General features: G+C 52.5%; 1 protein-coding gene across 4 annotated transcripts in view; it reads right to left on the minus strand.

The window, feature by feature from the left end:
* Positions 1 to 6,725: 6,725 nt before the first annotated feature.
* Srgap3 (SLIT-ROBO Rho GTPase activating protein 3) overlaps positions 6,726 to 27,795 on the minus strand; it is a 173,089-nt gene continuing 152,019 nt past the window's right edge. For 2 of the 4 annotated variants that reach the window (XM_048356205.1, XM_048356206.1), the window contains exons 14-22: positions 27,047 to 27,124; positions 24,714 to 24,848; positions 22,509 to 22,614; positions 22,089 to 22,316; positions 18,360 to 18,439; positions 16,213 to 16,393; positions 14,901 to 15,050; positions 12,653 to 12,980; positions 6,726 to 8,081 (exon numbers count right to left, since the gene is read on the minus strand). In XM_048356205.1, the coding sequence (XP_048212162.1) occupies positions 7,668 to 8,081; positions 12,653 to 12,980; positions 14,901 to 15,050; positions 16,213 to 16,393; positions 18,360 to 18,439; positions 22,089 to 22,316; positions 22,509 to 22,614; positions 24,714 to 24,848; positions 27,047 to 27,124 (1,700 nt within the window). In that variant the 3' untranslated portion in view covers positions 6,726 to 7,667. Of the gene's footprint in view, positions 8,082 to 12,652; positions 12,981 to 14,900; positions 15,051 to 16,212; positions 16,394 to 18,359; positions 18,440 to 22,088; positions 22,317 to 22,508; positions 22,615 to 24,713; positions 24,849 to 27,046; positions 27,125 to 27,795 lie in introns of those variants that run through there. The other 2 variants (XM_048356207.1, XR_007212395.1) reach the window with 2 other exon arrangements.

Below are 27,795 nucleotides of genomic sequence, written 5' to 3' on the forward strand. Positions count from 1 at the left end.
CCCAGTGGCGTGGGCTGGGGCGGGGTGGGGGTGGTGTCGGCGTGCAAGTGTCTCACTCACGTGCCCACTCAGGTTCTCCTGACTCACTTGGGACCCGATGGCTTTGTGCCCGGAGGCTGTGGTCCCCTCCATTTGCCTTCTGCTCCCCGTCAGCTGTGTGTTCCCAGCTTCTCCTGTGGCTCCTCGGAGCCACTTCTTCGCCACTGATCACACACACACACACACACACACACACACACACCCTTCACCGGGGCCTTTCATCTTCTCCCCCACGCAGAGCGAGCCGACCAAACACCGCCTTGATTGGCAGAGTGGAGCCCGTAGATACATGGAAGACATTGGCGTGTTTGCACGAGCATTTTGTCAGTGCATCCTTTAGTAATTGCCGCGTGACTAATCACCCGAAACCTGAGTGGGACTGGAAACCATTACCTTTTTTTTAAATTCTCCTGCATCTATAGGACAGAGACTGCCCTCGTGACCTCCTCTGGACGGTTATTCCATCCTGGCGCCGAGTCTGGCTAGGGTGGGGTTGATATCGCCCCCCCCCCCCGGACATAAGGGCTGCCTAGACACACGCGTCCATTCCAGCCCTCCAGATGCAACAGCGGCCGACTGCCAAGTGCACGGAATATGCTCACAACTGCAGTGTTAGCTCAGTAACAAACTCACTTTACTGGCCAGCTGGCTGTCAGCTACCCAAGTTGAAAAAAGGATGATATATATATTATATATATATATATAATGTGATATATAATATATATTATCTCCCTGTCTCCACTGAGCTCCATGCAAAGGAGCTCAACAAACATCTGCATGGTTCTTTACAGCTCTCCTCATCCGTCTGGCTGCCGGATGAAGGCCTGGTGCAGAACAGCAGGGCCCAGCCTGGGCTCCTGCGGGTGGCGCTCAGGGCCACGGAGCCGTAACGCAGCACAGACTCTGGGCAGCGCGTGGGGCGGGGCTTTCTGGGAATATGGCCTAGTGGCAAGAGTGCTTGTCTCGTATACATGAGGCCCTGGGTTCGATTCCCCAGCACCACATATACAGAAAACGGCCAGAAGTGGCGCTGTGGCCCAAGTGGCAGAGTGCTAGCCTTGAGCCAAAAGAAGCCAGGGACAGTGCTCAGGCCCTGAGTCCAAGGCCCAGGACTGGTAAAAATAAATAAATACATAAATAAAAAGCCTATCCTTCCTACCGGACTGTCGTGGAGATCCCAGTTCATGAATGACCCTCATTTTGTTTAGCAAATGTCCTAAACCTTTCCTTCCTTCTCATCAGTTGTGAATTGGCGTTGAGTTGAGGGGACTGAATTTCCGCTCTCACAACTGCTTCAGGAGGAGGCCTGTGGCTTAATCCTGAACAGGGAGAATCCCACCCCCAAGGCTTTTATTATCCTTCTGTGGCTGAGGAGGTGCAGGTGGCAGAACCCGCTACACTCTGGGGTCCCTGACACACAGTCACGCTCTCACCTCCTTCCACATCTGAAGCCGGCTCTAGCCTGGCCTTTCCAGGTATAGGAACAAAATAAATAAATAACCTCTCTTGCCCAGGGCAGCCTGTGTGCAGTGGAGGGTTTCTCATCTGCAAGATTAAAAAGTCTCAAAGTGATGTGTCCAGGACGTGGGCAGTCCAACCATACACAGACCATGCTTTGGGACTGGCATGGAGAATGGACAGCCAGAATTTGCCCTTTATGGCCCTGCGGGTGAGTGACACTTTTACTAATCATTGAGTCAAAGTTGTTTCCGACTTCCAGAGTGATTCCCTGGAGCGGTTAGATGGTGTGAGGCTTGAGGATGGGAGGACAGAAACCGGATCTCATCCATCTGTGTCCCCAACAGCTACCTTGGGACAAGACGCATAAAAAGATGCTTCGTGCTTGCTTGTCCAATGAATGAGTGGAAGGCTTCTAATTTGGGGTTCTAACATGAGCACTGTAAACAGATTCCAGACTGACTGTAGAATGTAGGCTCTTAGTTTTCCCAGCAGAGGAGTTTGAACTTAGCAAGAAGCCACCACCAAGTGCTGATGTGGGTGGAAACAGTCTCGGGAGCTGGCAAAAGCGCCCATACTCTTCCTCAAAGAGGCCACTACATGTCGACTCAGGGCGTTCGGGCCGTGGGGTTGAGCTTGCAGTAGGCAGCAAGTTGCGTGCTTCATGAGCCACGGCCCCCGTCCCGGGATGAGGGACGCCACGCCTCCCTGTGAAAAGCAGAGGGATGGAATGACCCAGTGAGACAGGCTAAGTCCAGATTCTGGCTGCTGCGCTTCGTAGGCGGACCGTGGCGGCTCTCCTCACTGCTCCGAGCCCCTCTCGGCCTGCAGGCTAGGGTGTGCTCACCATACCCATTTCCAGTGGCTGTGTTGAGAATTGCACAAAAAAACAGGTTTTCTAAGGTTTAATCTAGGGCCTGGGACAGAAATGAGTGGTCAATAAGTAACACACACACACACACACACACACACACACACAGTGTGTGTACTAGAGCTTGAACCCCAGCCCACACATCTCATGAAACTTCAAGGGGATGTGTTATAGTGTTTAGGCACCAAATGCAGCGGTGTGTGTGGCATTAGAAATGAGCCCCCGTGGCTCCGGGGAATTCACCTGAAGCTTCTGAAGAGGACAACAGCTGCCCAGCCTCCCTGCCGTCTCCTTGCCGCGTCCAGACCCACGGGCTCTGGCGCTGCTCGGAAGCCAGCTTCTTCCTTTGGCCCCTCCCGTGGAAGCGTTCCTCTCGTAACCTTGACCTACACCTCGTTGGAGCTGAGCTCAAGGACATCTCCAGGCCCTATTTCCAGGGTGGTTGCTGGGGGGCGGGGGGGGGGGCAGGCATGCACGCAGAAGGCAGAACTGTGCATTCGTGTGGGAGCCCTCCACCAGCACCGGGTCCCCAAACTCTTGCCAATCCCCGCCCCCACCCCCTGTCCAAAAACCACCAGAGCATGTTTGAGAAAAGTTAAGCTGTTTTTATTTCACAGAATAGCTCCACATCAAACCAGCAGGCACCATCAGAAAACACAACAGAGGATCCAATCAGACACTCTATAGGACGGGCGTTTGGTTGTAAGGTAGAGAGATGATACCCGGAAGAGGGCGACACTTAGGTCACACGGGGACAGGCAACCAGCAATGTCTTAGGGTGGTTTCAGTTTGTTTGTCCTGTCACAATTTGGGGAGGAAGGAAACCAAAGGAAACAAAATAGACCAGCCACTCTGAAGCAATCAGAACCAAACCTACTGCCAAACCATGTAAACAGTCATGGTGCTGGAAACCAGGGCCTGACCAGGTGCCAGCCAGGAAGGACTTCCGTCTAAGGAAGGGAAGGAAGTGCCCTCCGGGGGTTCAGGCTCAAGGACCGGCTCTGCGATTCGCCAGGGACAGTTCACACAGAAACGGGGTGTCCACGAGGGGCAGCCACGGCCGGGGGCCAGTCCCAGGGGATGGGACAGGGGACCCTGGCAGGTCAACCCCAGGGAGGGCCAGGAGGACTCGGGCTGACCGCGAAGCCCCTGCTCACGCGCACCCGTGGGCAATTCTGTGAAGTGAGGACATTTTCTACCTGGAATTCCCTTGGGAAGAGAGAAGCCAGGGGAAGGTGACAGGAGGCGTCAGCATTAGCTCTGCATAGCAGAACATCGGGGAAGCAACACCCAGCTCTGTCTTTTCCGTCCCCCACTCACCGAGGCCCTGCCGGGCCCCAAGGGGCCCCACGGGGCCCCACGCCACCCCACGCCACCCAGGGCCAGCAGCCACTCGGGAGAAGGAGGCGACTGCGAGATGGGGAGTCTAGCAGTCTCTCCATCTGCTGTGCACAAATGATGACCGGGTCCCCTGAAGCCTGCTGCACCCTCACCCCCTGAAGGAGAAAGGCAGACACCCCACAAGGCACTCCAGGGGCGCCGGGCAGGAGCTCACCGCCAGGCCCCTCCTCCGTGGGCTCCCCGCGCACCCCACGCCCCGGCTTTAAGTGTCTATAAGGCAGATCTCTGTGCTGCTGGGGCAGCCGCCAGCGCCATTTCCCGGTGTCTCTGCCCACTCCGGTGTCGTGGGAATCCGCATCTCTCCCGACCCCTTGCTTAGTGACTTCGGGGGAAAGGCTAACCGTGAAGAGCCTTCCTTCTTCCCCAGACCGTATTTCCTCGGACCGTGTGCTCTGTCCCGGGTTCAAAAGGCGCTTCAAGGTGAGAAATCGTTAGCACTGAAAACAAGGAAAGGCGAGGAGTTTTCATCCACTCCCAAAGCTCAGAGCAGCTCTTTTAGGAGAAAAGGGAGGGGCGGGGAGGGGGGTCTAGGAGGGAGAGTGGGCTGGAAGCACGGCTTGTTTTCAATTTTATCCAAGAAAGGTCTTTAGCGGCGGCCAGGCCATGAGACCCAGGAAATTAGACCAGAATCAATTGTCTTTGGTCAGTTTTCAATGAACATCTTGCTGGTTCATTCCTAAAATAGACTGAACATCAGTTATTCACAAAGACAGAAGGCTTGACCCCGGGGATAAGTCAAAGGTTAAGAAGTCATTCCATGGAGCAAAAGGAAAGGAAAATGCCCGTTATCCACTAACTGATCAGCACAGCTTTCAATAATGGCGATGAACAAGTAGTAGCCACCACTTCCCCTTGTACAATTGGCTCTATTGAGAACTACTAACTAGGTTACTACGGCCCCCCGCCCCGCGCACTGTACAGTTAGGTTTCTGGTATTTGTTTTTACATCGATCTATCTACTAGGTGCAAAGATTTGGTGAGTGGTGTTGGCTACCATTTAAATGGTAGCCTTTAAAAAAAAATTACAGTTTCACATTTGAACAGTTACTTTCCAGCACGGAAGCAAATACAGCAATATCTAGTGGACTAAGACAGGCAGGAGGCGGTTAGAGAGGGCGGAGCTCGGAGGCCGGCGGGCGGGCGATGGGCTGGGCGGATGTAGAACAGGACCGAGACGTGCAAGGCGGGGGTGGGGGGGTGGGGGGGGGGGAGAGGAAAGGGTTTTTCCATCTGTTCTGCATCAAGGCTCAGCTCTGGGGCTGGTGGGGGAGGGTGAGGAGTGGAAAAGCATGCTTCCCTCAATGTAAACTCGTCAGCCATTTGCCGAAGGGGGGGGGGGGGGGACTAGCTGCTTAAAGAAAACAGCGGAGGCTCTCCGCCGGCATACGATTCGGGAAAGGCGGGTCTGTGTTCAGTACGGATACACGGGATCCATCGAGTCAGAGAAACCCCCCCCCCCACAGCCAAATGGGGCCTGTTCCCCGGGGGGGTGACGACCCTCTGGGGACTCTGTATCCTGGCTGGGTAGCGCTGCATCCTAGCCAAGGACGGACCTCCGCAGCCTGACGTGAACCCCGCTCCCAGCCCTCTGTCCAACCTTGGCCAGGGCCCACATTCCCAGGGGCTCAGGGTCCTCAGCGCTAAACTGGGGAGATCTGTGTGCGCTGAAAGGCAGGCAGAGGGCCGGCTAAAGAGGAGCTAAAAGAGAAGGGCTGCTGGCTGTAGGTCAAGCTCATCACGGGCCTCGTAATCTTTCCTTCCCCCGTGTGGCCTCCAAGCCAGTTCTACAGGACAGGAACAATGTCTGGCCACTCCACACACCCAGGGACGCACGACCTACCCGACCGGGAGGCCCAAGGGGAGGAAACTTAGTTTACTGGGAGGAAATGCTATGATGGCATTTTTTAGCATCCAGGGGTTGACTCGGGTCTATGCTTCGGGGCTCTCGGTGAAGCTGCGAGGCAAATGCCATCATCTAGTCCTTAAGTGCCATTAGGAGGTTTCCGAATGTCTGGTGGCTTTGGGTCTGATAGCCTTGCGTTCCTCCTGATCAGAGGAGAACAGCGCCATCTAAGGGGGAGTGGTTCGCTGGGTCCCACAGCTCCTGTGGAAAGAGCAGGGCCGAGGCTCTGGACGGAGACGCCAAACCTCAGCAGAGGAGGAGGGAGGAGGGAGGAGAGAGGAGGGAGGGCGCATTTGAGAGAAAAACAGGGAAAGGGCCCCTAGGTTTAGCATCGCGGGCCAATACGAGTTGTCCTGTTAGGATCAGATGCCCCTGTATTCTCTTCTCCAGAAGCAGCCTGTCTCTGGAAGTAGAGACATTAGAACAAGAGGTAACATGGACTCGAGCGAGAGCATGGCGGAGGCCTTTTCCCGGCGGAGAGGCAGCGTGCCGTGCTACATACAGCGGAAAAATCACGCCCCCCCCCTTTCTACCGCCATGTTTTCACCCCCCCCCCCCGCGAATGCTCCGGAGGACGTGGGGGAGGGGGAGGGGAAAGGCCAGGAAGCTGTTCTCACTTGCCCAAGCTCAACTACACCACGATCTCTAGCGGAGACACTGCCGAGGCTCGCCCGCCTCCACCTCCCACCCGATCGGGCAGCCATGGCTCCAGTGCCTCACGCCCGCCCGAGGGCTCAAGCCAAGGCCTGCCGGGGCCTGACGTCAAACGAAGGCAGTGTGACGCGAGCCTCCTTGCCTGCTTAGCTCCAAATCTGACACAGTATAGTTAGTAGAACGAGGAAAAGAGCAAATTAAATATTTGAAGAAGATATAAGTTAAACCTCTACAGTTACCACAGATTGATTCCTAAAGCGTTTCTAGGTTGTGAAGTATTCCACATCGCTGCGTTTGTTTTGATCTCCCCCCCCTCCTCCCCACCCCCACCCCACCCCCGCCTGCCCCGGCCCCACACAGTACTGTGCCACAATGGGACTCGGGTGTCACCGTCCCGCGGGCGTCATGGCCAGGGGACTTCCCACCAATTCCTCCTGTGCTTTGGCGGGGAGGGGGGCAAAGTTGGCCTTTGGCCTCTGAGTGGAAGATCAGGGTCTCTGGAGTAGGTGAAGGGTTTTCTACGAAGGGTTCCCCCACCTCTAGAAGCAGCCTGCTTGGGGTACCCCCCCGCCCCACCCTTCCGTTAGGGGGCAGATTGTTCTGGAAGGCCACGACTTCTGGAGACAGTGGGAGACTGTTTCTGTCTTTGTTATTCTGCAGGTTAGTGGTATATTGCTTCATTTGCAGTTACTGTGGGCCCTCTTAAGTTCTCCCAGAAAAGTCCCTGCAAATCCCACCAAATAACTCAGTGGGAGATGTTTGGTGGCATGGGTCTGAGGTAAATCTAAGTTTCATAAAAAGAAAAAGGAGATACTATATACATTTAGCATGTGTGTATGTCCAGATCTAATATATGTATATAGATGCATAAATATATATATATACACACACCCCTACAGACATATATACATACATATATATGAATATATATGCGCGTGTATATATATACACACACACACATATATACATATGCAGAGAGAATGTTGAGAGAATATTCTTCCAGTGGCGATATGGAGGAGAAGCCGTTAGCATGGTGCCTGGATCTTGGGAATGGCTACACTCGGCTGCTCTTGCTCCAGCTCTCGCTCCAGCATTCCTCTGGGTGTCACTTGCACACGAGAGGTCTGTGGGACTTGCAGGGCTGAGTGTTGAGCGTCAGCGAATGCCTGAGCCTCTGCTCTCCACAGACACACACCCTTCCAGGCCGACCTCCCGGGCCCTGCCCTCCGAGGCCCGCGTCACCGGGGAGCAAGCGGGAGCCCCCCCCCCCCCCGCCCCCCAGGCCACCCCAGGCCTGGGCGGGGCCGCAGCGGGCCGTGGCGGTGCTGCCTAGCCCGCAGGTCACATGGTGCCTGACTTGTCCGTGGAGCTGCTGGGGAACATCTTCTCGGTGGGCGTCACGGCGGGGCTGCCCACGCCCGAGCTGCTGCTGCTGCTGGACCTGTGCTGGACCACGGGCCGCACGGGCCGCATGGGCGGGGGGCGCAGCTGGGCACCCGCCAGGCGGGCGGACAGGGCGGGCTTGAAGGTGGTCATCATCTCGGTGGAGGAGCTGCTGCTGCGGCGCATGGCGGCGTCCGGGTCACGGATGATGATGGTGTGCAGGGGGCTGGCGGGCTCCGAGCTGATGGGGCCTGGCGGGTTCTTGAGGGGCTCCAGGGTGTCCAGCACCACGTCCGGCGCCTGCTTGACCGTGTTCTGCCGCTCCAGCTCCCGCAGCTCGTGCAGAGCCGTGCTCATGGTCTTCTCGATGTCCTGGGGACACAGACAGCGCTCTGGTTAGTGCCGGCTGGGCAGCCCGAGCCTCCCCGGGCCGCCGACCAGCTGTGGGTCCTCGGGAGGCAGGGGGGACTGCGTGACTCACTGGGAAGAGCAAATCCCCAGGCCGGGGAGCCCCCCCCAATGGGAGCATCAATGTGGGTCAACTCTGCGCCCTGCCTTGCACGTTGACTTAACAGGGAAGTTTCTGGCGGCTGGTTCTAGACTCAAGTTCTAGACTCAAGACAGACAGTCTACTCATCTGGGCTCTCCCACCTCCTGGCTATAGGATCTCAGGTAAGTTACCATTCCCAACCTCACCATCCTCGTTTGCAAATGACAGATAACCACCATACCAACCCCAGGGAGCTGGTGAACGTATGAAACACAATCTCCACAAGGAATGAGGTATGACAATAGAGCCAGCGCTCAGAAACAATGGCAACAAACACAGTAGCAATAAGACCAAACGTATTTCTTCAGTCCTCACACTCACAAGAAAGGAACTGCTACACTCAGCTCACGGGGGAGGAAACTGAAGCTCAGATGGGTTCAATGGCTTGCCCTTGATCATTCAGCTAGTTACTAGCACGGCCCAATTCTAAACCAAGGGAATCTGACGTGGAGTCTTGACCCAGTCAGGCATCGATGTACCGTAGGCATATACCTACCAAATCGGCCTTACATAGACATAATGCCTATTTCATATTGTACCCCACAAATTTGTTTACAAGCGTCAACCTGAAAGGGCAAAAAACATCCTTTGCCTATGGGAAAATGACTAAAAACATCAGAATGTTTTCAAAGTGCATTGAAGAAGGAAGGAAATGCTACTTTTTTTTTTCCCTCTGAAGTATTATCAGAAAACTTCATTTTCAAAAAGTGGGGATTTTCAAATGCTGCGGGTGGCATTTGTGAACTCATCGGGATGAGAGCACTTGTTGATGACAGAGATCGGCACCCCCAGGCCAGCCTGGAGTCCTCACACCACCAGGTAGCTTTGCCAGCTCCACGTGCCCAGGACAGAAGCAGGCCTGGACCGGGAAGGCAGCACTAACTGGGGTGAGGGAAAGACGGCCCAGCACCTGCTCGCTGTGTAACCTTGGGGGGGGGGGTGGATCTCCACCGCCCCACCCGCACTTGGCTCATCTACAGCAGCCCACATTCACGGTGGAGATGGAATGAGAAGATGGACAGAGGAAACTGCGGGACAGTGGTCCTCCAGCCTCAGCGCCCAGACTCCTCGGCTCGTGGGATGAGGGAGATGGGCTGTGCATCCCATGGATGCGAAAGGAGCTGCTCAGGATGTGCGGCTTTTGAGGACACAGTGGGGCCATTGCTTAAAACCCCAGCTGGCAGGCGCGGCGCCCAGCCTTGCTGGGAATCAGGGACTGGGAAGACCGGCTAGCTCTTCCGCAAATCCCGAGGCCAACCCTTCTGAAAGAAATGCATGGATCTGGGGAGACAGGTCGGGTTGAAGCCTAGAAATGCTGGCCTTCAGCATCTGAGTTTCCCCCTTTCCCAGGCTACAGGCTGCCTCCTGACTGCCCTGGGGGTCCACCCCGGCCCAGGCCACCCGGGGTCAGAGTTCATGGCTCTGGCTCATCTCACTGCCTCATACCATCCTTTTGCCCTTCCTTCCTTCCTTCCTTCCTTCCTTCCTTCCTTCCTTCCTTCCTTCCTTCCTTCCTTCCTTCCTTCCTTCCTCTCCTTCCTTCCTTCCTCTCCTTCCTTCCTTCCTTCCTTCCTTCCTTTCCTTCCTTCCTTCCTTTCCTTTTCCTCCCTCCCTCCCTCCCTCTATTCCTTTCTTCCTTCATTCTTCCTCCCCCCCCCACCCCGCTCTTGCTTCTTCCTTCCGTTTTCTTTTTGGTGGTACTAGGGCTTGAACTCAAGGAAAGCCTCTCACTCAACTTGCTTGCTTGGCTAGCACTCTCGAGCCATGCCATCAGCCTGGCTTTTTTGCTGATTATTTTGAAAACTTCTCTGCCCGGGCTAGCTTTGAGCTGAGAGTAGCTAGTATTGCAAGTGTGAACCACCAGCACCTAGCTCTTTCCACTGTAAGGGATTGTCCGTGTCTGCTTGATAACTAACCTCAGATTGTATGCTCCTCTATGATAGTTTATCTCTTCACACACACACACACACACACACACACACACACACACACACACACACACACACAGGAGATGGTCTTTTCTCTGTTTCCTGTTTGCTGGACCCCAGTGTGAGCTGAAAGGTGAAACTTCAGTAACGAAAATGTAATGATCACCTCCCATCTCCTTCCCTAGCCACGGGTGAGCCCGAAAGATAGAAAGCCAGAGGCAGGTGAGTGGAGTGGTTTAGGCAGGAGCCTGGCATTAGTGGTCAGTAGGGGGAGCGCTGAAAGGCCATGGAGGACGGGGTGGGACAGGCAGCCACTTTGCGCCTCTCACTTTGATGACAGAGCTGCACGTGGCAAACTGTGTTTGAGATTCAAAGCCTAATGGACATTTTGAAACCAGAGAATCGGGGCTAACTCCACCCACAACACCCCCTCCCCTCTGTAGTCTGCTGTCAAGGGCCATCCGAGTGGCGCTGACCAGGCCCACGCTTTCCCGTGTCCTCCTGGCTCATTACAGTTTGCCACGCGTTCTTCTTTACCTCTGCCGTTGCTCAGTTAGGGGGTGGCGTGTCAGCCCCGAACACACGGAACACAGCGAGCCTTCCCTATGTGCGTGCTATGGACTGGGCTTGCAAAATGCTCTGCAAGGAAAATTCCAAGAAGCCCGGGACACGGAGCAGGCCCTGTCCCGACTACTGGAGACTCGCGGGGCATGTCAATAAACCCAATCTTCTGAAAACAACCTTGCATGCAAGCCCTTCTTCCCCTTTGTGGGAGCAGCATGCCCAAAGTGACGTCAGCCTCGGAGCTGGTCCTCTCACTTCGCTCACACCCTGTGGGACTCAGCCGCCGTGCGTGGGGCCTGCTGGTGGAAATACTGCTCACGACTACATCCTTCTGCTGCTGCTGCTGCTGCTGCTTCTGCTTCTTCATACTGGGGTTTGAACTCAGGACCTCATGCTTTCTTAGCTGACACTCTACCACTCGCACGTGGTCTGAGCCTGGCCTTAGGCAGCTCACCCCTCGCGCTGACTGGGAGAGTTGAAGGTTAATGGTGGGCGCTAGGGTGTTGTTTCTCCAAAATGGAGGACCAAGTTGAGCCTCCTCTGCTGGACCCAAGCTCTGGGTTCTGGCCCCAGGGAGCCCTTGAGTGGTTGGCATCCAAACATGGGACCAAGCCAGTCCCTATGTTATGGATAGGAGTTGTAGCTGCTGCTGAGTTTTCATTCTTCTTTCCTTCCTTTCTTCGAACTTCTTTCTTTTCTTTCTTCATTTTTCCTTTTCTTTCGTTTTTGTTCCAGAATTGGGGCTTGAAGTCAGGGCCAGGGTACTCTCTCTTAGCTTTTTGCTCAAGGCTAGCACTCTACCACTTGAGCCACAGTCCTACCTCTGGCTTTTTGCTGGCTAAGTGGAGCTAAGAGTCTCGCAGAGTTTTCTGTTGGGCTGCTTTTGAACTGCAATCCTCAGAACTCAAGTCTCCTGGATTGCATGGATTCTGGGCACGAGCCACTGGTGCCTGGCTTGATGAGTTGTTGGTGCGCTGGGTAGTCTTCCCTTGGGACCCTCCTGGACTCCCCCAAAGACAGAGCCCGTAAGCCCAGCTCCACCACCACATTCTCACTATCTGCAAGGCTCTGGCTGCTCCCTCCTACATAGGAGATGACACCAGAAACAGGTATATAATGATCCTCTCCAATTTCAGACAGAAAGAGACACAGACGTAGACACAGAGAGAAAGGAAACTCCAGGAAATAGAGCTATCAAAAACGACTATGGAACTCATTTGGCAAACCCTTAAGTATAGTTCTATCCATTGGGCAAATGTGAAAATCATAAAGATTCCTCATCTAAATAGAAAAAAAAAAATCACTCGGAAGAGCCTGAACATTCCAGCTTCAGCTACTTAGTCCTTCTCACCCTTTGGGTCTGAGTTTGCTCCTCCCAGTGGCTCTCCCTGTCTGGGCAGAACTCCATGTCAGGCCCCTAAAATCCCATTGCTCACTCCTTCAAGGTATCCAGCCTGACCCTACCTGCCACTCCAGGGCTGTGCTGTGTCCTGGCTGACAGTACTCTCTTCTCTAAACTGAGCTCACAAGGGCAGGACTGAGCTCTCGTGTAGGCCTTCCCTGCGCTTTCTAGTACAGTACCGTACTAGTACGATGACTCCCACCACGATCCTAACAGATGTTCGACCAACATGTGTCAGTAAATGAATGAAAGGTGGACAAATGAATGAACGAATGAATGGTAACATCTTGGGGAGGAAGTTTCCTAATTCCTATCACCCAGCCTGGGCTCTGGGAATCTTCAGCATGAGAACCCAGGCCGGTGGCTGCCTTCACGCAGCCGCTGCGTGTGCAGGAAGTCAGCTGGCTGTCTCCTTTCCCGCCTTAGCCTTGAGCCCGGCTACTGTGGCTCCTCACGGGGCGGTCCCCACCCGCTGCCCCTGGGCCTCGCCGGCCCTTACTTCTGCCAGGGCCTCCGCCTCCAGGGACTTGTGGTCCCCCAGGCTGCTGTGCCGGGTGGAGCCGCAGGTGGACCTCATGGAGAGCCCTTCCGACAGCCCCTTCTTGTCGGGGAAGTTGATGCTGCCGGCGCTCCCAAACGTCGCCATCCTCCTCTTCTCGGGGCTTTCGATCCGCCCCCGGGTGAGGGGGATTTTGTGGGGGCTGCTGGGGCAGGCGGCCGCTCGGGGTGGCGTGTCTATGCCGGGGCCCAGGCCCCGAGGCGGGCTGTGGGTGTCGCCCCCGCTTCGACGCCTGGGGATGGCCGCTCCGTCCGACCGTAACCGCACCCTGCAAAGGACCAGGGGTTGGGGGGGGGGCACGGAGCACAGGTCAACCTGGCCATCTGGGCATGGGACAGCCAACCCCCTTGCCACGGCTACATGCTAGTCTAAGGGGTTGGGGGGTGGGGTACAGTGAAGCCTCGTTCAGCCAGACCGCACAATTTGGCAAGGGAGGGGCAGGGTGGCCCCCGCTGGCCACAGCCTGGGGAGGTTGGGGCTCGCGCTGGAAGCGGGGAGCTCTGGCCGCTCACACGGCATGGGCCTGGCAGCCGCCTCGTCCACCCGAGGGAAAGTCAAGGCGGGAACTCCCCCCCCCCCCCCCCCACCGGCAGAGGCATTGGTGAGGGCCAGTTGTTGGGGGAGGGGGGGAGTGATGCGCTGGGAAGTTTTTCAGACATTGCCCTCGTTCCGGCGGGATCCGGAGGGGTCTGAAGCAGCGAGGCTTGACTGTACCAAAAAGTCACCAGCACCCCATGAGCACCGGCGCCCTCTCTGGGAAACCCACTCTTATTCACGGCTACCACTGCCCCCACCCCAGGCCCCCCAGATGGGGGAGGCTTTCCCCGATCCTGGAAAGCTGGTGGTTGAAGAGCAAACACGGGGTGGGCGTGTGGACTCGGATGGCCTTCCTGCTCGGGGAGGCTGCGGGAGGTGTGGACGGAGGCAAGCCCTGCCCCTGCCTGCCGTCTGCCTGCCTGTGCTGTCTTGTAGATCTATTCCACTCATCTCCCACCTCTGAGCAGGAGAGGGAGCTGCCCGAGGAGAAGGGATTCGGAGCAGGGGAGGGGACGTGAGGCGGGGGAGGGACGTTGTGTTGGGAATGGAAGGTGACTGGGACCCACGCTTTAGACCCCATGCCCCTAGGCAAGCTTAGCAGGCCCGTGGGTGCCCCAACAGGACCAAAGCACAGGGGTTGGAGGAAGAAGCATCAAGAAAGAACATGAAAAGAAGAGACGAGAGAGGGAAGAGGGAGAGGAAGAGAGAGGCCGGAGGAGACTCTGTCCTCCCAGCTGGGGAGCCATGATCTGTTCGTCTACCTTCCCCAGCCCTCTAGTCCCTCCCTGGACTCTGTCAGCTGGCAGGGTCCTGCACTGAACAGGACATGCTGACAAGAGGCACTGGGAGTTTGGCTGCATTACAATCATAAACGGATGTTACCCCTGGTTTACTTGGCTCTTCCGCAAAGACCTGCGCATGCGGGCGGGTCACATGACCTTCCACTGGCGGAAGCACAGACTACGCCATTCTGCGTCCGATAATAGGCGCAGTGAGAAACAATCCGCTTTCCTTTTCTTTCTGTTTTTTTTTTTAAAGCAGTATAGGATGGACTGTAACCTGTCCTTAGAATGATACTCGCAGATAGAAAGGTCATGCGACTCAGCCCTGCCCCTTGAGGTGTGAAGAAATCAGCAGATTTGCTCCCACTCAATAAGTGGGTGGAGTTAGTATCAATTTTCCCACCACATGAGTAGGTGCAAGTTCTCTGTTGACGTAATATACTTCAGGACATATATGAGCTGCTTTGCATTTTTAAGATACTGTATAACAACTCAGGTCTTCAACAGAAAGCTGGGAGGAGGTGTAGAGGCGAGAGGAGCGTATGCCAATTTCTCTCTCACTTACGTCATTGTCATTACTCCCTTTGAGGCAGAGTCTCACTGCGTGGGCCAGGCTGGCCTGAGTTCCCTACATTCAGCCTTCCTTTTCCTTCTCCACTCCCTACCCTAACGAAGCCGGCTCACTGTGGACTGGGCTCGCTTGAGCCAGCTCCAGCCAGCCCACCCCATCGTGCCCAGCATCACCGTGGGAGCAAAGGGCTGCGACGGTCTCCTCCTCTCTTTCCCATCCTCTTGCTTCTCTCAACTCAGACACGACCCACACGGCACTAACAGGACAGGAAAGAAACAAATGAACCCGCATTTCCTACCGGCCCATCACCCCCCCAAAGCCATAATCCGAGATATGCTCTGTGGGAGACTGGAGGTCGTTCTTGGAGGAGGCCTTGTCATCCAGCAGCGGCCCGCTGCTGGCCTCGCTGTCGGCCTTCTGGCTCAAGCTGTCAGAGAAGGCATCGTCCCTGGTGAGAAGAGAGACGCGCATCACTGGAGGCTCCTCCCTCTCTCCCCCGCAGCTCCTCCCTCCAAGCCTGGTAGCCAAGTGAACACCCCCTCCACCCACCCCAACCCCTCTACCCCCCCTTGTGCCCGAAGCTCAGGAAGCACCACCTTCCCACCACACGGTGCCCACTGCAAGGCTCCTGGAGCCCGTCTCTGGCAAGAGACGCGCTTTGTCCCACCATCCCACGGCTACTTTTCCCTCCTAGTCTCTAGCTTGTTCTCTTCTGGATCTTCTGGAGACATGGGGCGTGGATTCTGCAAGCTGGGCAGAGTCCATGAAGCTACACGAGAAGTGCTTAAGGACCGAGTAAGGAAAAAGGAGGTGCGTCCTTCCGTCACTGTCCCGTCTGAGGGGCGGGACGATTGCAAGGGGGCTCAAGCTTCTTGGGGTGTTCCGCTAGCCCCCTCCCATAGCTCTCTCCCCCTTGCAGTGACTTGTCCATGCTGTCGGAGGTCAGGGGAGCCCCACTATGACCTTCTTCTTACTGTTTGTTTGTCCTTGTCCTCTGTCTGGCCATGACCTTTCCTTCTGTCCTGAAAGCACAGGCTTTTGGTCCCCTTCTGTGAGGCTGAACCAAGAATGGCTTCCATGACAAATCAGCTGCCCTGAGCAGGGAATGTGTGCACGGGAGGAGACTTCCATGGCCTCCCAAGGGATGGGAAGCATCTACTGTCTGAGGTGTCCCATAAGGATCGGTATTTGGAAAGCACTCTATTGACTGGAAACGGGGTGTGTTTGTCTCAGCGCGTCTCCTGAGAGAGGCATGTCTGGAGGGAGAGTGGGCAATGAAGAGGTGGTAAGCTGTTGCTGGCCACCAGGAAGTGGAGGGAGAGGGGAAAATCCACTGGATACTAAGAGACATGGTGGGTGATGAAGGTTCTGGAGGCTGACAAAGGGCTCTGGATTGTGGCCAGGGGCACCAAACCCTGTCTCTGGATTTCTGGAGGATAGGCAATTCACGGGTTGTTGTTTTTCCCAGTGGATTACCATTTAGAGGGAGGTAACATATAACCTTTTCTTACAGAACATTAAGTATATGGCATCTGGGAGAACTGCCCATTCCAGACATTACTACCAATCTGTCACCTCATTCTTCCCAGAAGGCTCCGGTTCCCACTCACATATCTTGTACAACGATGTACTGATGAGGGATGAGCCCATCCACACCATTGTGGCGGCCCTCCCACCAGTCCTCCGAGGCACGGTGGTACAGGAGCAGTGACGCCCCCTTCTTGAAGGACAGCTCACGAGGGGACCGACCCACGTAGTCAAACTTGGCAATGGCCTCGATCTGCTCCACTTCTGGAAGGAAATCAAGTGAGGGAAGGTCTGTGAGACCAGAAGAGGGGCCGCCCAGGAGTCTGCATCACAGGGAGCGTGTCTGGTGAGGGCAAGGGGTGGGCCAGGCGCCGGGATGCTGGACGCACTTTCCACCATGCGACCTCCAACAAGCCACTAGATGCCTCGAAAGGGCCCGCAGGGAGTGGCGATGCCAGATTTTCCACTGCCCCTCTTGTTTTCAATATTCTAACAATTATTAAAGCCCGCCTGAAGAATCTTCCTTTTGCACCTTAGAACAAGCTCCGTTTCTATGTTTCCACAAGCCCCTTCCTCTTTGTCCACATATCGTACACCCAGTGTTTTCTAAACTTCTGAGTGGCATGCAGGCTTTCAGGGTCCCCAGACTTTTCAAAATTCGCCACTTTGCACCATGTGCCCTCAAAATCCATTATGTCAAAGCCCTAACCCCAATGTGATTATATTTGGAGACAGGGCCTTTAATTGGGTTATAAAAAGAACTGAGGTATTGCAAAGGGAATCAATCGCAAGGGTGCTAGCCCTAACCCAAGAGCACTGTGCCCCTTTAAGAAGAGGACGAGACCCCAGCCGTCTCTGTGCATAAACGGAGAGAGCCGGTGACAAGTCAGGGAGCGAGGCCTCACAGAAACCAACGCTAATGCAGCTCCTTGGTTGTGAGTGCCTGGTTTCTGGATCTATGAGAGAAGAAGCTGCTTCTTTACGCCAATCTGGCCTTCACCAATCTGTGGTTATTTTGTTTTGGCAGCTCTAGTAAATGAATACACTCATCCCGAGACGTCATTGTGAGAGAGGAAGCATTCATTGGGCACAGTTTAAACATGAACGCCCATGAAACATGTATGCTTCTTGGGACAACGACAGCCTCGCCTCGGTTAAGCAATGGGCTTATGGCTTCTGTGCTCCTGCAGACCAGCTATCTTTTTCTGTTCATATGATCCAAACAGGTTAAGACTATCTGCGTTCAAGTTCTGTTTTAGGAACTGAAATAGCCCTTCTAGAATGTAAAAGTCCATCTATTGGTCTTACCTTCTCCCCAGCTCCCAGACATCACTGGCAAATACCCTGTTCTCCTAACATAGGTGCTGACAACACTGCCAGGGGCTATCTCAAGAGGGAAATACAAAGGCCAAGTAAAGAACTTCTAATTCCTGAGCTGTTAAAAGTAAAACTATATGGCCAGGCACCAGTGGCTCAAGCCCATAATCCGAGCTACTCCAGAGGGGGAGATAGAAGCTGTGGTTTGAAGCCAGCCTGGGCAGAAAAGTCTGTGGGATTCTTATCTTCAGTTAACCAGCAAAAAGCCAGTAGTCGAGGTGTGACTTAAGTCATAGAGCCTTGAGTGAAAAAGAGAAGTGAGAGTATGAAGCCCTGAGTTCAAGCCCTACACAAGAGATACAAAGGTGGGGGGAGGGGGAATGTGCCTAGACCATCCCATGATTACTGCGGGCCCTCGGCATGTATGCCTACATGAAGCCCTTCCTATGTAAAATAAAACGTAAGCACTGTATGGTGTAAAAGCAAGTACAATCCGGAGTGAATGTCATATTCATTTTCACGCCCATATTTAACAGAATGAGAGCTAAGGATCCTAGTTGGAAAGCAAGCTTGGGTAAGAAAGTCTGCGAGGTTCTCATCTCCAATTAATGTCCAAAAAGCTAGAAGCAGAGGTGTAGCTCAAGTGGTAGCACCAGCCCCAGGTCCTGAGTTCAAGCCTCAGGGCAAGCACAAAGGAAAGAGCGGAACACTCCAGTGAGGCCCTTCCGGCGGCACGGGCCTCGGCCGTGTGCTCGCTCCCCCTGCCGGCGGGCCAGGACTGCTCTGAAGGATGGCTGTATGGCCTGCAAGGGGGGGGGGGGGGGGGTAGAGGCTGTGGGGATCAATCCTGTGGGCGGCCCAAGGCACTTCGGGGGTCCCAGGTCAGGTGCCTGGTCCCAAACCCCTCACTCACCTTCATCGCTGGTATGTGGCTCTGTGCCGTTGTCGTGGTCAACCTCATCGATGGTGCCTGGCTCGCTGTGTGGGCTGTCACTGCAAACGAACACAAGAAGGGGACTTGTTGGGGAGCCACGCACCCTCACGCTTCCCTTGGCTTTCCACGGGTGTCATCCCAGTGCTCCTCTGGGCCCCCACTCAGGGCAGGCCTGGGAGCATCTCACCCTGTCTTTTCCACATAACACCCACCGCTCCTAGTGCCTAGAGGGCAGCTTCCCTGAACACCTCCGTCAGGCCCGGGCTAGGCCTGGCATGGGTCAGGCTATCTTCTAGGTGGAGGCTGTCACTCAAACGAATATGTAACCCCCCCCCCAAGATTATGCGCTGGAACCTTCACCTCCAGAGCAACTGTGCTGGGAGGCGGGTCTGAGCGGAGGTGATGCGGTTACGAGGGCTAGGCCTTCATGAACGGATGGAAGTTGTGAGCACAGGAGTGGGGTACTTATCGCGAGGGGACTGTATGAAGAGCGACTCTGACCAACTACCCTCTTCCTACCTCGCTCACTCTCGCACTTTCTTGCCCTTCTGCCTTCTGCCCTGGGGTGAAGTCGCTTCCAGAATCCTGAGCTAGAAAACTTCCTGTCCATTATAAATCACTCAGTCTCCAGAATTCTGCCGTGGCAGCAGAGAGTGGAAGAACATTTCCTCCTATTCGATGAGCTCCACACAGCAATGGTAAAGCCCCGCTGGGATCAGAAAGGACCCCTGAAGTGCCGAGAGCCAGTCCCGCCGTCCTGACCCATCTCACAGATGTGCTGACACACTCCGTGTGAAGAGGCGGAACCAGGGCTGCCTCATCTTCCGTGTGTAAACACGCAAGCCCGTCCAGGTGGTGGGAACAGGGTGGCAGACCTAGCCCGCGCTGGGCAAACTGTGCCATCCGTGTACCGCTACAATCTCGACCCTGCTGGTACATGATAAGCTCCTTGGGCTTCTTGAGGCCAGAATTCACTCATGTGGTCATCTAGTCAGGTTTTTCTGTTTTGGTTTACGTGTGTGTGTGTGTGTGTGTGTGTGTGTGTGTGTGTGTGTGTGCTGGTCCTACGACTCAGGGCTTGGGCACTGGCCCTGAGCATTTTCACTCACTTTATTGCTTGAGTCACAGCTCCATTTCTGGCCTTTTGGTGGTTAATTAGAGGTAATAGTCTCATGGGCTTTTTCTGCCCTGGCTTTGAACTCCGGTCCTCAGATCTTAGCCTCCTGAGTAGCTAGGATTACAGGTATGAACCATTAAGTGGGCTCCCATTTATACCATGTGTTAGGTAGGAGGAATGCATGGACAGATGGGTAGATAAGTTCTTGTGCCTCACTGCTCACATTCTAGAGAGAAGGGCGAGGAACCAAGCCAGTGGATAAAACACCTGTCAGCTGGAATGGTGTGCTGTAGGAATGAAATGAGCAAAGTGGACCTACACAGGTGTCAGGGATAGCTTCTCAGAGAAGGGACGTTTGCGATGTCCAGTAAAGGAGTGTGAGCTTCCTGCGGAAGAATTCTCCTTGTGCCCTGGATGAGATCCTGGCTCCATCCAAGCTGTGCAGCCTCCGGCCTCTCAATTCTCAATCCTCCACACCCCAGCCAAACAGAGCAACTCTTCAAATTACCAAATGTCCCGGGCGTAGCCCATCCTTCTTCCAGTCCTCCCTGCTGTCCCGGGTTTACCCTGCTGCCTCAGCTCAGTCTTCACCGTCTCTAAGAAGCCTGCCACAGGCTGGGCTGGAACTGCCTGCTCACATTCTCGCCCTGCAGCCCACCCAGGACCTAAGAAGCCACAACCGGCACGTGGGGACCACTGTGGTGGGATCTTCTCCTAATCTACCTTTCTTGACCTTTCACAGCTCCTCCAAAATGACCGTGTAACTGAGATTTTCCAATCTCGGGAGAAACGAACGGGATAGAGAAAAACGTGGCTACTCTGCGTTGTTCTTTGAGAAGAGGTGGGATTGTGGGTTCCTTGTGAGAACACATTACATATCATTGCGTTGGTGGTAAAATCTGTGGAAGGTTCCTTTTGTGCACTAATGATGCATCTTAAATGTTCAGTGTTTCTGTGACACAACAAGGGTGGACTTGCACCCTGGGACCTCCAATGAGAGCAGAGAGCCCTGACCGGACATCACGACTGCTCAGACATATGTGCACAAGGTCAGAGGGGCTGGAATCACCGCCATTCTTTGAAGCAGCTACCAAATCTGTGCACAGAACTAAGGCAATTCCAAATTAACTTTCACCAAAAAACAAATTCCAGATCAGTATGGTGGTATACTCTGATAATCCCAGCACCTGGAAAGCTGAGGCAGAAGATTCTTGAGTTTGAGATCTCAAACTTGGGAGATTTATATATATGAAGACCTTGTCTCAGAAAACAAAAACAAGACAAAGCAAAAACCTGGTGCATACCTATGAGCCCAGGCCAAGAGATGGAGACAGGAGGATTGTGGTCTGATCCAAGGCTTCCCAAGCAAAAGTATTAGACTCTATTTCAAAAATAAACTAAAAGCAAAAGGACTGGGGGTGTGACTCAAGTGGTAAAGCACTTGCCTAGCAAACCAGAGGCCCTGAGCCAAAAATCCATATTGCAAAAATATGGTGGGGGGGGGAGAAAGAAAAACCCACAAAACCTCCCTTGTAGCAACCTGGAGGAAGTAGACCTAAATATGCAACTTGTACTGCAGCTATGTATCATCCTGGGAATAAAGAAACAGCAGCAGCCTTTGGCGGGTCTCTCTTGCTTATAGTCTGAGTTTCAGGTTTTGGGTTTTTTTTTAATCAGTTTTAAATGATGAGAGATTCCTTCTCTCTAGCTTCCTGAAATAAGTAGTATATTACTATTACCTAGACTCACCCCTCTGTTGTATCTTCAGTTCTTTTTTTTCTGCCAGCACATATTAGACTTGGTTTTGAAAAGGTTTAAAAGTAGATCTAAGACCAGGTATAGTCTCAGGCACCTGGAGATACCCAGCTAGGGACAGTCAACGTGGAGTAGAACACTCCAGAATCAAGCTTGCTTTGTGTGGAAGAGAGAAGTCCTAGGTGGGAGAGGCCGGTGGTAGACAGCGTCACTCTCCCTTCTGAGCGATTACCGGGAGTACTTCCTTCCTCAGAAGCCTGGCCAGGCCCAGCCCGAGACAGCATTCCCTCTCTACATTATGGTCTTGACTTCACCAGACCCAGTGCCGGCATGGAAGCACATCCCAGACTGGTACGGGAGGAACATTGGAGAAGGAGAAGCTTTTTTTTTTCCCACTGAGGCTTCTCAGAGAGTGGGTTACAAAGCTGGAGTTATTGGCTGCCTTCTTGCAACCATCAAGGGGAAGGCTGTCTGAGAATGAAGCCAGTACAGAGGGAAGCAAAGCTAAGGGATGGGGATTGCAGGACCCAATCCTGATCGTAAGAGTTGAGCCCCCAGATCCACTCACACCTGACTTCTTAAACCCATAGCTTCATCCATGAAGCCATACGTTCGTGTTTGATGTAGACACCTTGTGTTTCTACTCCCTGTCAACCCACCGACTCTTGGTGAATGTGCCTTCCTCTCATGTAAGACTGCATGAAGCTTAAATGAGAAAATGCACGTGGAACTAGAGACTCTAAGAAGCAGTAAGAACGTGTGGGGGAGGGGGACTTCTCACTGTTGGGTGAACACCCGCGATGATGAGAATAACATTAAGAGGCATAGCATCTTACCAATATTCTTCCCCTCCAGCCATGCATTTTTCATATACGGGTCCCTCTAGCTCCCGGGGGCTGGGGAAGATGGCTTCATGATGGATGATGATGGTTTTGATGACTTCATTGACGTGGGCCTGGCAGGACACAGGGTCCTGCCCATCGGGGATGTGCATGAGGGTGGGCCCGAAGCAGATGGCCAGGTTGTAGGGATCCATCATGTTCTCGTCGCTATATTGGGAGAGGCTAGGAGAAAGCAGGTACCCACAAGTCACCTGGGAGAGGCCAGTCCTCCTCGTGGTTCCTGTCTTTTGAGGGGAGGGCTCTACTCAAATCCAGGATGGTTCATTGTTCTGCTTTGAATGCAGCACCCCCTACAAACACTTCAGGACACCCCCTCCCAACAAGAGGTCAGGGGCCCCTCAGCAAGGCACTCACTGGTTGAGGAAAGCGAAGAGGTATCTCATGACCACGATGACCACACGGGGCAGGGTGATGAGGATTTGCTGGATCTGGTGCACCCTCTCAGCTGGGTTTTCCAGTTCTGTAACAGAAAAGGGTTTCATGGTGCTAGTCATCCCCAGAGGGCAAAGCGGCAGGTATTCGCTGCTTCCGCTGTCCACGTCAGTCCACGGGGACTAGCTGTCATTCTCACTTGGAGAATCCATTCAGAATTCTGGCTTGACAATCAAAATGTCACCACTGTAGCACACAGGCGGGGTTAGAGGCATGGTCTACCTAGAACCAATCAGAATGGATCCTCAGGACTTCCAGTGGAGAAACCTACCAAAGCTGAGCCCTTGAACTTGGGTAGAAGGAAGTCTGGATAGTTAGGGGCTGCAAGAAAAGGAGGTTTTTGTCTTTGTCTTTTTCTGTGCCAGTTCTGGGGCTTGAACTCAGGGCCTAAGCCATGTCCCTGGGCTTTTTGTTGTTGTTGTTCAAGACTAGTGCTCTACCACTTGAACCACACCTCCACTGCTAGCTTTTTTGTGTGAGTAATTAGAGATAAGAGTCTCACGGACTTTCTGCATGGGTTGGCTTCGAACTGTGACCCTCAAGTTTCAGCCTCCTGAGTAGCTAAGATTACAGGTGTGAGACTCCAAGGCCTGGATAAATGTATTTATTTTAAAAGGAAATTTTACCTTAATCTGTTAATGCAAAATAGGGACCACATGCCCCAGTTAAGAGATAGTGTAAGTCTTCCCTTATCTGTGGGGATATAGTCAAAGACTTTCTGTGGATGCCTGAAATGGCAGGTAGTATCAATCCCCATAAATCCCATTTTCTTCTACATGCATGTACCTTTGATAAAGTTTAATTCAAAAGTTAGGCACAGGAAGAGAGTAATGATAACTATAGCTAACGGTAGAACAATGTTACCCCACTGTAATAAAATTTTTTGAAAAACAAACTATTTCTGGAAGTTTCACTTATTATCCTCATACTGAAGTTGATTCAGTAACTGGACAATTGCACAATAAAAGCAAACAAAATTATAGCTACCAAATACAGGTAGTCATTGTTGTCCACCAAATTTCGAGGGACTGAGCCTGTCTCTCTGTTTTCAGAAGGGAAGGTGACGTGTATGTGTTATGTCTTCTTTTTGGTATAATCACAGGGTTGGAAGGAAACTGAGAAGAGACTTCTTCACGCTGTGACTTGAATCAGGCCATGTCCTGGTCATGACCTGTGCTAGGGACTGACCTTCTTGTCCACCCAGGGATCTGTATAGGAATGGATTATTGGGGCTTCTGGACACAATGGTTGAATAAGAGCCATGAGTTCAGACTGGACCTTTGGGGCCTGGGAATCTCAAGTCAGAGATTAGAGGCTGCAGCACATCTAGAAAGATGGTCAGGAAGTAGTGGAGGAGACAGATGGGCAAAGGCAGGGCCTTTACACAGGAACAGCAGAATTCTCAGGCCTCCCTCTCCCCTTGTCAACTCCCAGGACATGCTCCTGACTGAGGATAACTCACAAAGTCCTGGGAGAAACAAAGCAGTGAAACTGAGGCAGACCAAGTCTTCTCTAAATCCAATGAAATCAACACGCTCAAACTAAAGGTTTATTTTTTTTAAAAAAATCCCCAGATTTGGGATCTGAGCCTCTTACAGCCAAGATACCTTGGGATTAGCCCCCACGTCCCCAAGCTGGGCTCTTCCTGTCTTCATGCACAGAAACACAACAGTCAAGAAGGCCTCTTGTGCTAACAAGGTTAACTTATTCCCACCATTTCTCTTGCCTTATGTGGCTTCCTACCACCCAAGGTGGAAAGCTCTTCCCCCTCTTGCTCCATCCCATTTTCCCTCTCGCACCCTGCCCCGGTCAAGACATGCTTCAGCTGGTCCCAGTGGTCTGTGTCCGTCACTTTTCCCAGGATTCCCTGTGCCCACTGCTAAGAGACCCGCTCCTGTAGCTCTCTCAGGTCCCATCTGCAACACTGAGCCTCCCTCTGATGCTCCTCTAAGCTCCTTCTGTGTCAGGCTGTTGTCATATCCATCAGCCCTCCCATTGCAAACCACAGCTTGGTTCTAAGGTCTGTGAGGAGGAAGGCCACAATTTCATGTCATCCTTCCTTGGTCCTTGGACCACTAGTGATGGGCTTCATCAAGGACGTGATGGTTCCACCTGGGAAATACTTACTAATAGTAGATATCAAATCTTGAAACCTTTCCTTAGGAAAGAGTGGGTTTTCCAGTCCTCGGAAATACAGTTTTAAAACACCAGCTACTGAGTTGATATCTCGCTCGTTCTGATCATCCACAAGGGGGTCTTCACCTGCGTGGAAACAGGAAATGAAGCTTTAGATTGGTGAGAAGCTAGGGGATGTCCTGATAGCAGGTCAGGTGACCTGGGTCACCCTGTATGGAGGAAGGCAAATGGGACAAACCTCCTAATATATGACTCTCCGCTCCTCCAGAATTTTAAGTTTCCTCTGAAACATCCTCTTTGTAAATATTCAACTCTTCAGAAACAATTTTAAAGTAAAACAACAAATACCCACCACACTTACAGTCATCTTGCTAAACTGGCATGCTCTCTTTCTATCTGAATTCACCATGGCTCAATGACAAGAATATTTGTGAATATCACAGTACATCAATCCTAAATATTTCAACCCATTTCTCTTAAGAATCAGGACATTCTCACACAACCACAATGGGAAATGAACACTCCATTCCCAAATAATGCCCCACGTACACTCCACATTCAAACTTCCCCCAACTGTCCTACAAAAGCTTTATAAACTCTTTTCAAATCTAACCTCTAATTAGGGCTCACACTGATTAGAACAGTAATTTGCTGGTCATGTTTCTTTCACCCTTTGAAGGCAAAAATAGGCTCTGACACTTTGGTTTGTTACACTTGTGTTTCATAATATTAACTCTTCCTGAAGCGCTCAGGCCAATTATCTTGTCAAATTGCCCCAAATATTGGGTTTGTCCGATTGTTTTTCCACAACTCAATTTGGGTTAAATATTTTTTGGCAAGGACGTTATGTGGGTGGATGGCCAAAATGGGATCACAAGCAAGATGGCAGCTACGTGTATCTCTCTTCATGGATGCTCTTTATTGAATAGGTACTCTTCCACTAACCCTCCTACAGAATTCCTATGGAAGTCATTGCTGGCATCACATAGATTTGCTTCCATCAGTATTCCACGAGCTCACTGGCAGGTGCCCACCAGGCTGGAGGCACTGTGAAGCCAGGTCATCCAAGAGATCCACAGCAGGATCAAGGAGGTCTGTGCGATGGGGTGAGCCTGGGAGGAGGGAGCCAGTGGAGGTTCCAACCTAGTCACTTCCTCCCAACAAAGTGCTGGAAAACGGGCAGCGGAGATATAGTACTATCTGGGGTAGCTATGATCAATTCTTCTTTCCTCCCCTGGCACATGAATACAGCCTTGCTAAGGCAAAGCTTTGTCCTAGAATTGGGAATCAAGATGTCTGAAGTTGTCTTCTTGGATGAAAATGCATGGATTTCCAGCTTCACTGTAAGCAGAGAAAATAAGCACTGTGCAGACAAACACCGCTTGTGTAAGAACTCAGTTTTTCCTGGCACAGTGGGTGGGGCCTTCCTTTGTATGAACACTGCCATGGGCCTCCTGTCCCCATCACGGCTTCTGAGACAAGGGAGGCCACGCTAAATCAAACACACGAGCCCGCCCTGGCCACCTCATTTCCAATAAGCCTTCATGTGCTTGGCCAGTCAAAGGGGGGACTTGTGGGGAGAGGAGAATATATGGTCTCCTCCTCACAATGTGCAGTTGGCCAAAAACCACTGTGCTGGGGGGAAAAATGAAGAAATGGGTTATTCTAAAAGTCACTTGTTTTTTCCAGCTTTCTCAGATGAAGCATTCTATACAAATACATCAATATCTCTGAGTTCTGTACAAGGCTCTTTTTCCAGACACAAGGGGAGAGTGTGCTAGAGAAAGTCACACTCACTTGCACATACCTAATGAGGTATCTTGGAGATGAGACCCAAGTCTCAACATAAAATTCACTCATAGCTGATATCCCCCTTATGTATTACGTATGGCCTGAAGGTTTAACCGATATCTTCAGTACACCTACATAGTGTCTGTGACCTATCTCATGATGCTAGGTGGTCAGCTTGCCATTTGTACATCAGGTTGATAACTCAATGTTTTGAACTCCGGAACATTTTGGATTTGAGGTTTTTGGATTAGGGATATTCAAGTTGTGGTAGTAGGTAAAACATTTTATGAGTTAGCTTTATGTAGGGGAGCAAAAAAGATATTGATACTTTCCAAAAGAATCCAGCTGAGGATTATTATTAATTCAGGCTATCAGGGTAAAGTCACTGATGGTAAAACAGATGTGTGGACTTGGCTCTTGAAAACCACTGTGAGCCAAGGGCTCTCTGCGCCACAGGCTCTGAAACCTGTGTTGACACACGCGGCCTCCTCCCTCCACCCTCAATGCAGCTTGAGACAGCCAGTCTCACTCACCTCTCTCAAAGGAATTCTTTATGTCATTAACTTCAACCTGAGACCCTGGCACTCTGAAGATCCCCTGTTGTTGGAGTCCTAAAAGAGAAACAAACAAAAATCAAACAGTCAATGACATGAAACTTGGGCCCAGTAGGTTACTGGGGGGCACTGGGGACTTGTCAGACTTGGCCTTTTTTTCTTCTTTCTTTTTTTTTTTTTTTCTGGTCCTGGAGCTTGAATGCAGGGCCTGAGCACTGTCCCTGGCTTCTTTTTACTCGAGGCTAGCACTCTACCACTTGAGCCACAGAGCCACGTCTGCCTTTTTCTAAATGGTTTATTGAAGATAGTCTCACAGACTTTCCCACCCAGGCTGGCTTCAAACGGCAATTCTCCAATCTCAGTCTCCTGAGTAGCTAGGATTACAGGCCACGAGCCACCAGTGCCTGTCTTAGGCTTGTCCCTTTCTAGTTCTTTCCTTTATAATGGAGCCATTCCAAATGGAGATGTCCTAGCTACAGCTCAAAACTGGCCTTGGTGATTAACTACAGCTCCGCAAATAATCAGACACATGCTGTTTCCACCTCTGTGACCGCCTACCCAAGTTTGAAGGCAAAGGCGTTGAGCCATTTCTTTTTCTTTTTTTCTTTTGGTGCCAATTCTGGGGCTTAAACTCATGGCTTGGGCTCTTGCTGTCCCTGAGCTTTTGAGCTCAAGGCTATTGTTCTACCAATTCAGACACAGTTCTTCTTTTCAGGTTTTTTTCTCTC

This window comes from Perognathus longimembris, chromosome 10 (assembly GCF_023159225.1).
Source record: "Perognathus longimembris pacificus isolate PPM17 chromosome 10, ASM2315922v1, whole genome shotgun sequence".
NCBI classification, from domain to species: Eukaryota; Metazoa; Chordata; class Mammalia; order Rodentia; family Heteromyidae; genus Perognathus; species Perognathus longimembris.